At 44.6% G+C, this 13,170-nt stretch overlaps 1 protein-coding gene across 1 annotated transcript in view; it reads right to left on the bottom strand.

Moving 5' to 3' along the window:
• Positions 1-3,525: 3,525 nt before the first annotated feature.
• The window catches only part of LOC140737392 (flavin-containing monooxygenase 5-like), a 34,153-nt gene continuing 24,508 nt past the window's right edge, over positions 3,526-13,170 (bottom strand). Inside the window, exons 6-8 of the mRNA XM_073063873.1 lie at positions 11,308-11,660; positions 9,078-9,150; positions 3,526-5,343 (exon numbers count right to left, since the gene is read on the bottom strand). Coding sequence (XP_072919974.1) covers positions 4,995-5,343; positions 9,078-9,150; positions 11,308-11,660 — 775 coding nt within the window. The 3' untranslated portion in view covers positions 3,526-4,994. The remainder of the gene's footprint in view (positions 5,344-9,077; positions 9,151-11,307; positions 11,661-13,170) is intronic.

The raw sequence follows: 13,170 nt of genomic DNA, 5'->3' as shown, positions 1-13,170 counted from the left end.
CGGGCTCACAGCCTACTGGTTGACCTGCCCAGGAAGAGACTGGTCCACGCCGAGACTTTTCAAACGTTCTCCCTGGGTGAAGCCCAGTTGCCGGACCCCCACCTATACTCCATCATGCTGTCCGACAATGACTTCACCAGAGTCCTGACGGATTTCCCATCGGTTCTGGCACCACAGTTCACGGCAGCCATGCCCGGACACGGCGTACAGCACCACATTCCGACCCAGGGACCACCCCTCCACGCCCGTGCTCGAAGGCTTCCCCCAGACAAGCTCCGACTGGCGAAGGAGGAGTTCAAGAGGATGGAGGAATTGGGGATCATACGGCGGTCCAACAGCCCATGGGCCTCCCCCCTGCACATGGTGCCCAAAGCAACCGGGGGCTGGAGACCATGCGGCGACTACCTCAAGCTGAATGAGGCTACAACACCGGACCGCTACCCTGTGCTGCACATTCAGGACTTTGCAGCAAACCTGCACGGCGCACGGATCTTCTCCAAGGTAGACCTCGTCCAGGGATACCATCAAATCCCGATGCATCCGGACGACGTCCCCAAAACGGCACTCATCACCCCGTTCGGCCTTTTTGAGTTCCTCCGCATGCCGTTCAGCCTAAAGAATGCCGCACAGACGTTTCAGTGGTTAATGGATGCGGTGAGACGCGACCTGGACTTCGCTTTCATCTATTTGGACGACATCCTCATAGCCAGCAGCAGTCGTCAGGAGCATCTGTCCCACCTCCGTCAACTCTACGCCCGACTGAGTGAATACGGCCTGACAATCAACCCAGCCAAATGCCAGTTCGGGCTCGACACCATCGACTTCCTAGGCCACAGGATTACTAAAGACAGGGCAACCCCTCTGCCCGCTAAGGTAGACGCGGTCCGCCATTTCCCCCGACCCAACACAATCAAAGGCCTTCAGGAATTCGTGGGTATGGTAAATTTCTACCACCGCTTCCTCCCTTCAGCTGCCCGAATCATGTGCCCCCTGTTCGCCCTGATGTTGGGTAAGGGCAAGGACATTACCTGGGACGAGGAGTCCGCCGCCGCTTTCGTTAAAACCAAAGAAGCCTTGGCAAACGCCGCGATGCTAGTGCACCCCAGAATGGACGTCCCTACTGCCCTCACAGTGGACGCATCTAACACGGCAGTCCGTGGAGTGCTGGAACAACTCATCGAGGGTCGCTGGCAACCACTGGCGTTTTTCAGCAAACACCTACGACCACCGAGCTCAAATGCAGTGCTTTCGACCAGGAACTGTTGGCGCTATACCTGGCAATCCGGCATTTCAGGTACTTCTTGGAAGGTAGGCCCTTCACCGTGTTCACGGACCACAAACCGCTTACCTTTGCATTCACGAAGGTGTCCGATCCCTGGTCGTCCCGCCAGCAGCGACATCTGTCCAACATCTCCGAATACACGACGGATGTCTGACATGTCGCGGGAACGGACAATGTCGTGGCCTCTCCCGCCCTAACATCCAAGCCCTGTCCCAGGGGGTAGACTATGAAGCACTGGCGGAGGCGCAGCAGGCAGACGAGGAGATCCCTAGTTACAGGACTGCAGTCTCCGGTTTGCAGCTCCAGGACCTTCCCATAGGCCCAAGTGAGAGGACCCTACTCTGTGACATCACCACAGGCCAACCCCGCCCCGTCGTCCCGGCAACCTGGCGGCGGCGCGTTTTTGACTCCATTCACAACTTAGCGCACCCCTCCATCAGGACAACTGTCCAGATGGTAGCCAACAGGTTCGTTTGGCACGGACTCCGCAAGCAGGTCAGTGAATGGGCCAGAACATGCATGCACTGCAAAACAGCCAAGGTGCAGCGGTACACCAAAGCTCTGCCGTAGCAGTTCCACCCCACCCGCCGGCATTTTGACCATATTCATGTGGATATCGTGGGCCCCCTGCCAGTGTCGTGCAGAGCGCGGCACCTCCTCACTATCGTGGACCGGTTCACAAGATGGCCAGAGGCGGTCCCGCTCACCGACACCACCTCCGAATCTTGTGCCTGGGCACTGATTGCCACCTGGGTATCTCGCTTTGGTGTACCGGCCCACATTACCTCCAACAGAGTCGCCCAGTTCACCTCCAGCCTGTGGTCAGCTATGGCCAGCCTTTTGGGTACACAGCTGCACCACACAACTGCCTACCACCCACAGTTGAACGGACTGGTGGAGCGTTTCCACCGTTACCTGAAGTCGGCTCTCATGGCCCGCCTCAAAGGGCTTAACTGGGTGGACGAGCTTCCCTGGGTCCTGCTCGGAATCTGCACGGCGCCCAAAGAGGATCTGCACACCTCGTCGGCCGAGTTGGTGTACGGCGCACCCCTGGTCGTCCCAGGAGAGTTCATACCAGCCCCAAGGGGGCAAGAGGAAGAACCCGCAGCAGTCCTGGGCAGACTACGCGAGAGGCTCGGTAACCTGGCCCCCATACCCACTTCGCGGCATGGGCAGAACCCGACCTGTGTACCCAAAGACCTACAAAACCGTACGTTCGTTTTTGTACGACAGGGCGGACATCAGACACCGCTACAGCGGCCCTACGAGGGGCCGTTTACAGTGATCAGAAACAATGGGTCCATATTCATGCTAGGCATTGGGGGGAGAGAGGAGGTTTTCACAGTGGACCGACTCAAACCGGCCCATGTGGACGTGGCGCAGCCGGTTGAGATTCCGGCACCGCGGCGCAGAGGCAGACCTCCCAAACAGAGTCCGACCCAGACTGTGGACATTGGGGGGTGTATCGCCGGTTCTGGGGGGGGGGGGGTTATGTGGCGACCCACTTCCCAGCGCACTCGAACCGGCTCACAAAATGGCGCGCGCCGGCATAGAGGCCGGTCCCAAAAAGGGCGCCAAGACTGCTTCACCAGCAAGGGGAAAAGCCCGCGCGCGGGACGGGACTGTGAATCCCGGGGAGGGTGGGATCAGGAAGGCTTTAAAGCGAGGCCGCGAAGTTTGAATAAATCTCTTTTGCAACTGCAGCTCACCGACTCCGTGTTGTTATTGCAGTGCTGCGTGTAGCCACACTGCCACAATTCATCCATTTCACAATCCTTGTTGTTTGCCTAATCAGCTGCATCTGTGTACTTCTCTGGGTCAACATTTACAGATTGAATCACCCCCTAAATGTATGTAAACATGAGAACCGAAGCCAAATATGTTTATTCTGCAAGCATACAAACAGAATAGGTAGCCTGCATAAACTTCAGCTATCAATTTACCCCAATTATAAAAAATATTCTTAAGAATTTTCTGATAATTGAAAGTCTGAATATTATTAGGTAAATATCTCAGAATGTTCTCCACAACACACAAATAAATAGTAATATACTTGTACCCCCCTGGGTCGCCTCAGGCTCGCTCAGCTCATTCTCGTCTAGGGGGAGCAGCCTTCGGCCCCGCCAAACTGGGTAATCAGCTGGTGTGGATGCTGTGTGATGTCCCCGCCTCGCCCAAAACAACAGACAGTACACCATATGTGATTAAATGAGTACAATTTATAAAGGTTACTATAACTGTGATTAATAACGATACAGTATATATGAAGGAAAAAAAAATAAAGAAAAGGCGCCAAACTTATCAAAGTCCAAACCACTTTGTGCACAACCGTTGCAGCTCAATTACTGAAGTCTTCTGGCCACCATTCGATCCCCTCCGAACTCCTCGACTCGCAGCTCAGGACCACCCGAAGTGATCAACCAAGCACATCTATCTTCGTCTCCTCTCCTCGGGGTACCTCCTGACCTTAGACCCCCACTTGGGGTCCGTTCCTTGCCCAGTTTACAGCATCGCGTCCTCTCTCTCTCACCCCCTTGCGCCGATCTCCCCAAAAGCCCACCAACAATAGCTTACAGACTCAGAAGAAACAACAACATTAATCTCAATTGGTTTACAAAGGAATACAATTCTCATTATCAGTAAATTTTAACCCAAACAAGCTTCCAGCACTCTCTCGCAACAAAGAAGCATTCCTACTTTTAATAAAATCACAGGTAGATCCCTCCAAATACAACAGAAATTTCTAGGATAAAACTGAATTATTTGCCATTAGTTGAGTGAAGAATATTGGTCAGGGTGTGAGAAGAACTGATCGATCATGCCTCAGCCTTAAATTTGATAATTAAGCGTAGCCAACAATACCAAGCTGAGGATTTTGATACAAGATTACTAACTTCCACTTCTGGGGTAACGCACAACTTTTGTGAAGAAGTATTTTCCCATAGTCAGATGAGATCACACTTTTTCACCTCTTTCATTTCCAAATTGCAAACTCAAAATGGAGTGCAGATCCCTCAGTCATCCAAGTTAGCATTGTCTGAGCATTTTAAAATAACATTTGATTCATAGTGTTGGCGCGTGGCATCGGATAAGGCATCGGACCAATAACCTGAACGTCACTGGTTCGAGCCTCAGCTGAGGCAACTTGTTGTGAGCACTTAACAACATACTTAACAAAGCACTTCACAACACATTGCTCTGCGACATCACCGGTGCCAAGCTGCATGGGTCCTAATGCCCTTCCCTTGGACAACATCGGTGGCGTGGAGAGGGGAGGGCTTGCAGCTTAGGCAACTGCCGGTCTCCCATACAACCCTGCCCAGGCCTCCGCCCTGGAAACCTTACAAGGCGCAAGTTCATGGTCTTACGAGACTAACGGATGCCTATATGATTCACATTTACTTAAATGCCCAGCTATATACATACAGTTCCTGAATGATAAAAGGACATTTTTTAAATTAGTGATTATGAAAAAAAGGCACATTTTGCTCATAGAATGAGCAAAGACTGTTTCTTGGCAAGATGTTCCATTCAATATAAACAATAGAACCAAACCTCAGGTTTGTTTCATTCAAGGCACTTGAGTTCTTTCAAAGTGTAATCAATAACATAATTAGTTACAATTAATTTGAAACGATTGGATGCGAAACAATCTCCATTGATATTTGGCTTGGCAACAGAAGCCGAGCTGAACTCCTCGTTGGACTTCTGACTAATAGAGAATTAGATAAACAGCACAGAGCGCCACCAGTACAGGCAAGAATTTCAGCAGGATTGGCCAAGAGGCATTTTGCTGACTACTACGAACCACGCGCGTTTTAGTGGGCTTGATGGTGCGGTGCCACTGTGTCAAGATGGTTTCCCGGGCTTTTGGCCATTTTCCAGGTCCCGTCAATCGAAACTGGAAAGATGTGCAGGGGCCAAGGAAAACTTGAAATGCCAGCTGTGGATCAGTGAGGAGGAGGTGCCTGATGTTGGGTTTTACACCGATCAGCTCAGCTATCTCATCCATGTAGGGTATGAAATCAACTTGAATGGTGTGCCTTTGGGAGCTGACGTATCTTTTGCATGGAAAGAGAAACAGAAGGGAATTAAAGTCAAAAACAATACAATGCAAATGGCTATAGTTAGAAAACAGAAAACTGCTGAAAATCATCAATGGATTAACAGCAACTGCGGAGAGAAACTGCATTACTGTTAGCAACCTTTCAGCCGAACCTCTCTGCTTCGTATGAAACTTCGTATGAAAATGTAACCCCACTTTTTAAAAAAGGAGGGAGAGAGAAACCGGGGAATTATAGACCGGTTAGTCTGACATCGGTGGTGGGGAAAATGCTAGAGTCGGTTATCAAAGATGTGATAACAGCACATTTGGAAAGAGGTGATATCATCGGACAAAGTCAGCATGGATTTGTGAAAGGAAAATCATGTCTGACGAATCTTATAGAATTTTTTGAAGATGTAACTGGTAGAGTGGATAGGGGAGAGCCAGTGGATGTGGTATATTTAGATTTTCAAAAGGCTTTTGACAAGGTCCCACACAGGAGATTATTGTGCAAACTTAAAGCACACGGTATTGGGGGTATGGTATTGATGTGGATAGAGAATTGGTTGGCAGACAGGAAGCAAAGAGTCGGAGTAAACGGGACCTTTTCAGAATGGCAGGCAGTGACTAGTGGGGTACCGCAAGGCTCAGTGCTGGGACCCCAGTTGTTTACAATATATATTAATGATTTAGACAAGGGAATTAAATGCAGCATCTCCAAGTTTGCGGATGACACGAAGCTGGGCGGGGGTGTTAGCTGTGAGGAGGATGCTAAGAGGATGCAGGGTGACTTGGATAGGTTAGGTGAGTGGGCAAATTCATGGCAGATGCAATTTAATGTGGATAAATGTGAGGTTATCCACTTTGGTTGCAAGAACAGGAAAACAGATTATTATCTGAATGGTGGCCGATTAGGAAAAGGGGAGATGCAACGAGACCTGGGTGTCATTGTACACCAGTCATTGAAAGTGGACATGCAGGTACAGCAGGTGGTGAAAAAGGCAAATGGTATGTTGGCATTCATAGCAAAACGATTTGAGTACAGGAGCAGGGAGGTTCTACTGCAGTTGTACAAGGCCTTGGTGAGACCGCACCTAGAATATTGTGTGCAGTTTTGGTCCCCTAATCTGAGGAAAGACATTCTTGCCATAGAGGGAGTACAGAGAAGGTTCACCAGATTGATTCCTGGGATGGCAGGACTTTCATATGAAGAAAGACTGGATCGAATAGGCTTATACTCACTGGAATTTAGAAGATTGAGGGGGGATCTTATTGAAATGTATAAAATTCTAAAGGGATTGGACAGGCTAGATGCAGGAAGATTGTTTCCAATGTTGGGGAAGTCCAGAACGAGGGGTCACAGTTTAAGGATAAAGGGGAAGCCTTTTAGGACCGAGATGAGGAAAAACTTCTTCACACAGAGAGTGGTGAATCTGTGGAATTCTCTGCCACAGGAAACAGTTGAGGCCGGTTCATTGGCTATATTTAAGAGGAAGTTAGATATGGCCCTTGTGGCTAAAGGGATCAGGGGGTATGGTGAGAAAGCAGGTACAGGGTTCTGAGTTGGATGATCAGCCATGATCATACTGAATGGCGGTGCAGGCTCGAAGGGCCGAATGGCTTACTCCTGCACCTATTTTCTATGTTTCTATGTTTCTAGCTCTTCAGTTTGGTGAAGAGCTAGAAGTTTCACCTACCAGAAGAGGTAGAAGTTTCCTTCTATAACGGGTTCAACTGCAATACTTAAGAGGCATTTGGATATGTACATGGAGGGTTATGGGGTGAATGTGAGAACTGGGACTTGCAGGGAGGACACTGTGATCACTATGGACTACTGGGCTAAAGTGTATATTTGTGAGCTGTATTACTCGAGGAATCTCTAGGTTCTGTTTAACCTTCTCTGTATTTTAAGTACTTTCTGCTTTACAAATCTGGTTTTGCCTTGAATTTACCAAAACCAACTCCCTGATAGGCAAAATTCTCACAATGGGGTGCTGTAACAGAGATAGCATCAGTTTCCACTGCAAAAGGCACCCTTGCTGCATGAGCTTTGACAGAGATTGAGAAGCAAGTGATGTTGCCATCATGTCTGAGACTATCCCCTGTTCTTATTCAATGTTCTCAGTGCAACTTCAGAATCAAATAAGAGAACCATATTTGTCTACTGGCTTAGGATTACACTCAATAATGCAGTTACCCAGCTGGAAGCTCGCATAGTAATCAATACAGTTGTTGACAGTGAGAACGAATTGACTCACTCACAACAAGTAGTCAGCCCCAGCATTATATGAACTTCATTGCGAGAACATTTTGGGGATATATAAACAGTGAAATAATGGTCAAAGTCTTATAGGTCACAGAAAGAGGGATAAAACAGTCTAGTAACAATTTACATTGAGGTCTCACCTGTAATAAAATAAAACACACTAAAAGAATTGGAAAGACAAGCTAGCTCGTTTTTACTCTCATATAAATCCTGCCTGTGATAGATGCCATTCGGAAGTAGCCTCTTTGACTCATATGTTCTGGTTTTGCCCTCTTTTGAAGAAATATTGGAAAGACATTTTTGAGATTATTTCAACAGCTTTGAATATTGATTTACATCCCCATCCTATTACTGCAATTTTTGGCTTACCAATGGTGGAACATAGTTGTCTATCCACTTCAGTTCGTCAGATGATTGCATTTGTCACATTAATGGCCAGAAGATCCATTTTATTGAATTGGAAAGAGATTAATCCTCTTACTACATTTCAATGGTTCTCCCAAACTATATCTTGTTCAAATTCAGAAAAAATCAGAAATGTCACTTTTGACGCTTCGGTTAAATTCGAAGAAACTTGGAGACCATTTATTCAACACTTTCATATGATGTAACTTGACCTTTTCCGAATCCTTTTTATTATCCTTAAATATTTGGATAGAGGAGCGGAGTTATTGACTGTATCCGATGCAATATAATAGCCCAGCTTTGTTTAGCTTAGTTTTGTTTAAATTAGTTTAAATTTTTTTTGATTTCTAATTTGGGGGTTTTTCTCGATATGTTTTTTTCTATCATGTTTAATACATCTAGAGTTTGGGAGGCTTAGTACACCTGGGTTATTTATAGCTTATACTCATATATATTGTTTACCAACTATGTATTCCCAATCTCTCTGTATTAATATTGTAACTATGCCTATGTATTTGAAAATTAATGAAAAGATTTAAAAAGAAAGAAAGAAAGAATTGGAAAATGGCTTTGCAGACAGGGAGCTAATAGGCCAGGCCCTGAGGTACAACTTAATCCTGATTTTAGAGGCTTATATTTACATTTGATTTTATATTAACAATTTATCTTGAAGTAGTGAAATTTTTGCTACATTATTTTAACCTTTCTTTGAAAAATGAAGAATATTGTGACAGGGTAGATTGAAGAGAGTTGGCAAAAGGTCATTTAGGGTCTCAGAGCAAGGAAACAGTGACCAACATGGTTAACTGAGCATTTACCCCATCTCTTTCTAAGCACTGCCTTTCACATACCTGTCCAAGGGGTTTTTGAATGCTGTCAATTTACCTACTTCAATTACTTTTTCTGGCAGTTCATTCCACTATACTGGCTACTCTCTGGGTGAAAATTATATGCCACAGTATTCCAGCTGAATAAAATAACCAATCTCTGTGCTGTCAATTTTGTACAATACTATGTAATACCATATATGGTGACATATATGTAACATTGATAATAAATTTATTTTGAACTTTTAATACCTTTTGGCCATTTGTTCTTTTTTCTCCAATATTTCTGCCATCATGCTGTTAGCACAGGGTAGTGTAGCTGAGCCTACAACACAAAATACAACATTAGAGAATGGGGTTTACCTCAGTGAATAACTTAAACGTAGTACAGCGCTAAATGTGGAAGGAATCTGTTGCCCTAAGTTCACTGATAATACAGAGCAGTCCTATGTACCACAAGTGACTGGCTGCTGACAGGATGGCTTTAGCAGCCAGCAAGGTCCTACAACACCCAGTTCACCCCCATTCCTGTGCAGCCACTAAGCTTGCAGGATGTCCAAACCACCACTGAATTACCTTGTCCTACTTCAATGCACTGTGTAATGATTTGGTTTGTGTCAATGATATGCCAAACAAGCTTTTCATTGTACCTCAGTACATATGACAATAATAAACCAATTCCAATTTCAACGTCACTGCTTGTGGTTGTGTTTCACCGTCCATAAAGTACAGAAAAATTAACATATTACAAAGTATTCAATAATTTTTACTAAATAACTCACAATTCTCTAAATAATTAAACACATAAATTACGTGAAATAAATCAGAAAAGAAAATTGATAGGCAATGTCCTGGCTGCCCAGATCAGAATCCTTCGTTCAATCCCTTTGTCTACTAAATTTTGCCTTGCCTTCTCAAATGTGTAACAGTTCATAATTGGACTCAAACAAGGGGAGAAATAATTTCCCCAACACAGAGAGCTGTACGTTCAGAGAGAAAAAAAATTAAAGATGATGGTTTCCTTATTATCATAGCAACCACAACCACATCTATTAATCTGAGAGGTCATCTGAGGAACTGCTCATTAATCAAATCAGGGCTACGATCATTGACAAAGTCATGAACTGTGTCATTTTATGGCAGCTGTACAGCACAAGGCATAAAGAATTACTGTAAATTACAATAAAATAAATAAGCCAGCTGTGCAAAAGAGGATTAGTGAGGTGGTGTTCAGGGTCTGATTAGAAATCTGATATCGGAGAGAAAGAAACAGTTTCTAAAATGTTGAGCGTGGGTCTTCAAGCTCCTGTATCTCTTCCCTGATGATAGAAATGAGAAGAGGGCCTGTCCCAGATGTTCAGGATCCATAATGTTGGAGGTTGCTTTCTAGAGGCACCACCTTTTGAAGATGTCCTTGATGGTAGGGTGATTTGGAGCTGCTGGAGTCTACAACCTCTTTTGATTCTGTGTATCGAAGCCTCCATACAAGGGTGTGATGCAATCATTCACAATATGCTCCACTGTACATTTGTAGAAATTTGTTAGGAGTCTTTGGTGGTATAACAAATCTCCTCATACTCGTAATGAAGTATAAACGCTGACGTGCCATCTTTGTGACTGCATCAGTATGGTGGGCCCAGGACAGATCCTCTGTAATGTCGATGCTCACCTTTTCCACCACTGATCCCACAGTAAGAATCGTGTGCTCCCGTGACTTCTTCCTCCTGAAGAGACAACCAATTCCTTGGTAATGCTGATGTTGAGGGCAAGATTGTTGTTGCGACTCTAACCAGACCATCTGTCTTGCTCCTGCGTGCCTCCTCATCACTATCTGAGATTCTGGAACAAGTGGTGCTCTTGATGAATTTATAGGTGCATTTAAGTCGCACCTAGCCATACAGCCCCGAGGGTAGAGCAAGTAGAACTGTCAGAAAGGAGGAGATATTATTACTGATCTGCACTGCCTGTGGTCACCTGGTGAAGAAGTTGCAGTACATAAGCCCAAGGTTTTGAAGCCAGTTGAATTGTATTGATGGAATGATGGTATCAAATGCCAAGCTGTAGTTAATAAACATCAGCCTTAATGCAGGTATTGTTGTTGTCCAGGTGGTCCGAGGCTGAGTGGACAAACAGTGAGATTGCATTTACAGCAGACCTTTCGTAGTGATAGGCAAATTGCATTGCGTTCAGATCCTTGCTCGGTCAGCAGTTAATTTTAGCCATGACCAACCTCTTAAAGCGTATTATCACGGTGGATGTGAGCGCTACTGGTTCATAGTCATTGAGGCAGCTTACCCTGCTCTTCTTGGGCACTGTATGACTGATGCCCTTTTGAAGTAGATGGAAACTTTTGAGTGCAGCAATAAAATATCCCCATAACTATATCATCTCAACAACCAATGGAAAATATGTATATTGCATATTATCAATGAAAAATGCATACAATGCTTGTTACTGATATTTTCAAAAAATGCCTGCATACCTTTAAGCACCCTTGTGGCCCAACGAGCCTGCATTTCAGATACTGGTATAATGGATCCAAATGTCTGGATAAGACCAATGATGGCTAGAGTCGGCTGCTCCAGCTGAGGTGGAAAGACATTCTTATAAAGAAGGGCATGGTTTCTGTTAACTTTGATGACAGACTCATTCAGAAATGGGAAAGCAAAACTGTATCCTGTTGCAAAAATAACAGCATCAATATCTTCCACTGTACCATCTTCAAAGATGGCTGCTGATTCAGTGAACTGCTTCACATTAGGTTTCACAAGAACACGTCCGGATAAAATGCGATTTGGCAAATCATCATTAACTGCTGGATGTTGGCTGTATAAACTGAAAAAAAAAGAGAGAACATCCCATCTGCACTGATTTTAGGGCATTAATGTTAATCTTTCAGAATTGACACAGATGGTTGATACAATAAAATCAGCATGAGATAATCAAAAGCAAAAGGACTTTATTATTGGACTATATTGGGAAGGCGAGTCCTTTCATGGGATTCTCCCAATTGGTGAAAACTAGTAGCGGATAGAGCATAGGGATAATGCAACAGTGACAGAAGTGTGGAAGTTGATATACGATAGACTGGAGATGCTGTTAGACTATACACTCTAATAGATGATCAGAAGTGGAGAATAACCATTTTGGGCAATGAATGCAAAATTCAAGTGCTGCATTGATCTGGTAAAAGAGAAAACCCTTACAAAATAAAAGCATATAAATAAGTAACTACGTCCACAACTACCTGTATGGAAAGTAAGTTGAGCCTGATCAGAATCAAGGGAAAGGTGATGCTAAGATGTGCAGTAGTGAAGTAGATAGGAAAAAAAGGAAAAGTAGCTTGGGTGCCATGGCATAGAAATTGAACACATGTGTGAGTACTGGCTTGGTCTTTGCTCCATGTTCCAATGACCCTTGCTTCTGGACGACATTCGGGATCTGGGTTAGTTTGCTCCGGTATAGAACAAATATACACCAGAAAATTGGGAAATTAGGTAGGGAAGAATAAGTAAGATGAAAGCAATTGTCACAATGAGCCGGTCACTGAAAAATAGCAAACTTCTGCCCACTCACAGTTAAAAATAAAAGCTTATCATTACAACCTACAGCAATTTTATGAACCAAACTCAAATGGTGCAGATGCCAAAAACTCTGAAATAAAATAGAAAATGCCTAGCAGCTTCGGCAGCAAATGTGGAGAAAGAAACAAGAGTTAAACTCAAACACAAGAAAATCTGCAGACGCTGGAAATCAAAGTGACACACACAAAGTGCCAACGGTACTCAGCAGGCCAGGCAGCATCTATGGAAAAGAGCAAACTATTAACATTTTGGGCCAAAACGTCAGGTCTCATCTTTCAGGTCAATGATTGGTTATCAGTTCATGGGAATTCCTTCTGCTGGAGACAACCAGTTCAAGGGAGCACAACTTAAAAGCAATATTAGACCATTAAAGAGAAAACCCAGAGGTTTGTTCAAGGGTTGAACCATCTGCTATAAAATGGAGCAGAAGACAGATTAATTTGAGATTGACTGACATTTGGCCAGAAAAAGATATAAAAGTACACAGAGCTGATTTGAAGTATCTACTCCTCAGCTTTTTTTCTTCAGTCCTGCCAAAGGGTTTTAGTCTGAAACGTCGACTGTACATTTCCTCCAGCGTTTTGTGTGTGTTACTTGAAATATTATCTCTTGTTTCTCGCTCTTCACAGATGCTGGCTGATACTGTGATTATGTCCAACATTTTCTGTTTTATTTGCAATTCTATAGCCTTTGAAGCATTCCCAAATGTTTCACATGAGAATGAACAAATAAAGTGTGACATTAAAGCACATTTAAATAGG

Source organism: Hemitrygon akajei, chromosome 12 (assembly GCF_048418815.1).
Source record: "Hemitrygon akajei chromosome 12, sHemAka1.3, whole genome shotgun sequence".
NCBI lineage: Eukaryota > Metazoa > Chordata > Chondrichthyes > Myliobatiformes > Dasyatidae > Hemitrygon > Hemitrygon akajei.
The sequence above is the reverse complement of the archived record's forward strand: the minus strand, read 5'-3'. Positions and strand labels throughout refer to the sequence as shown.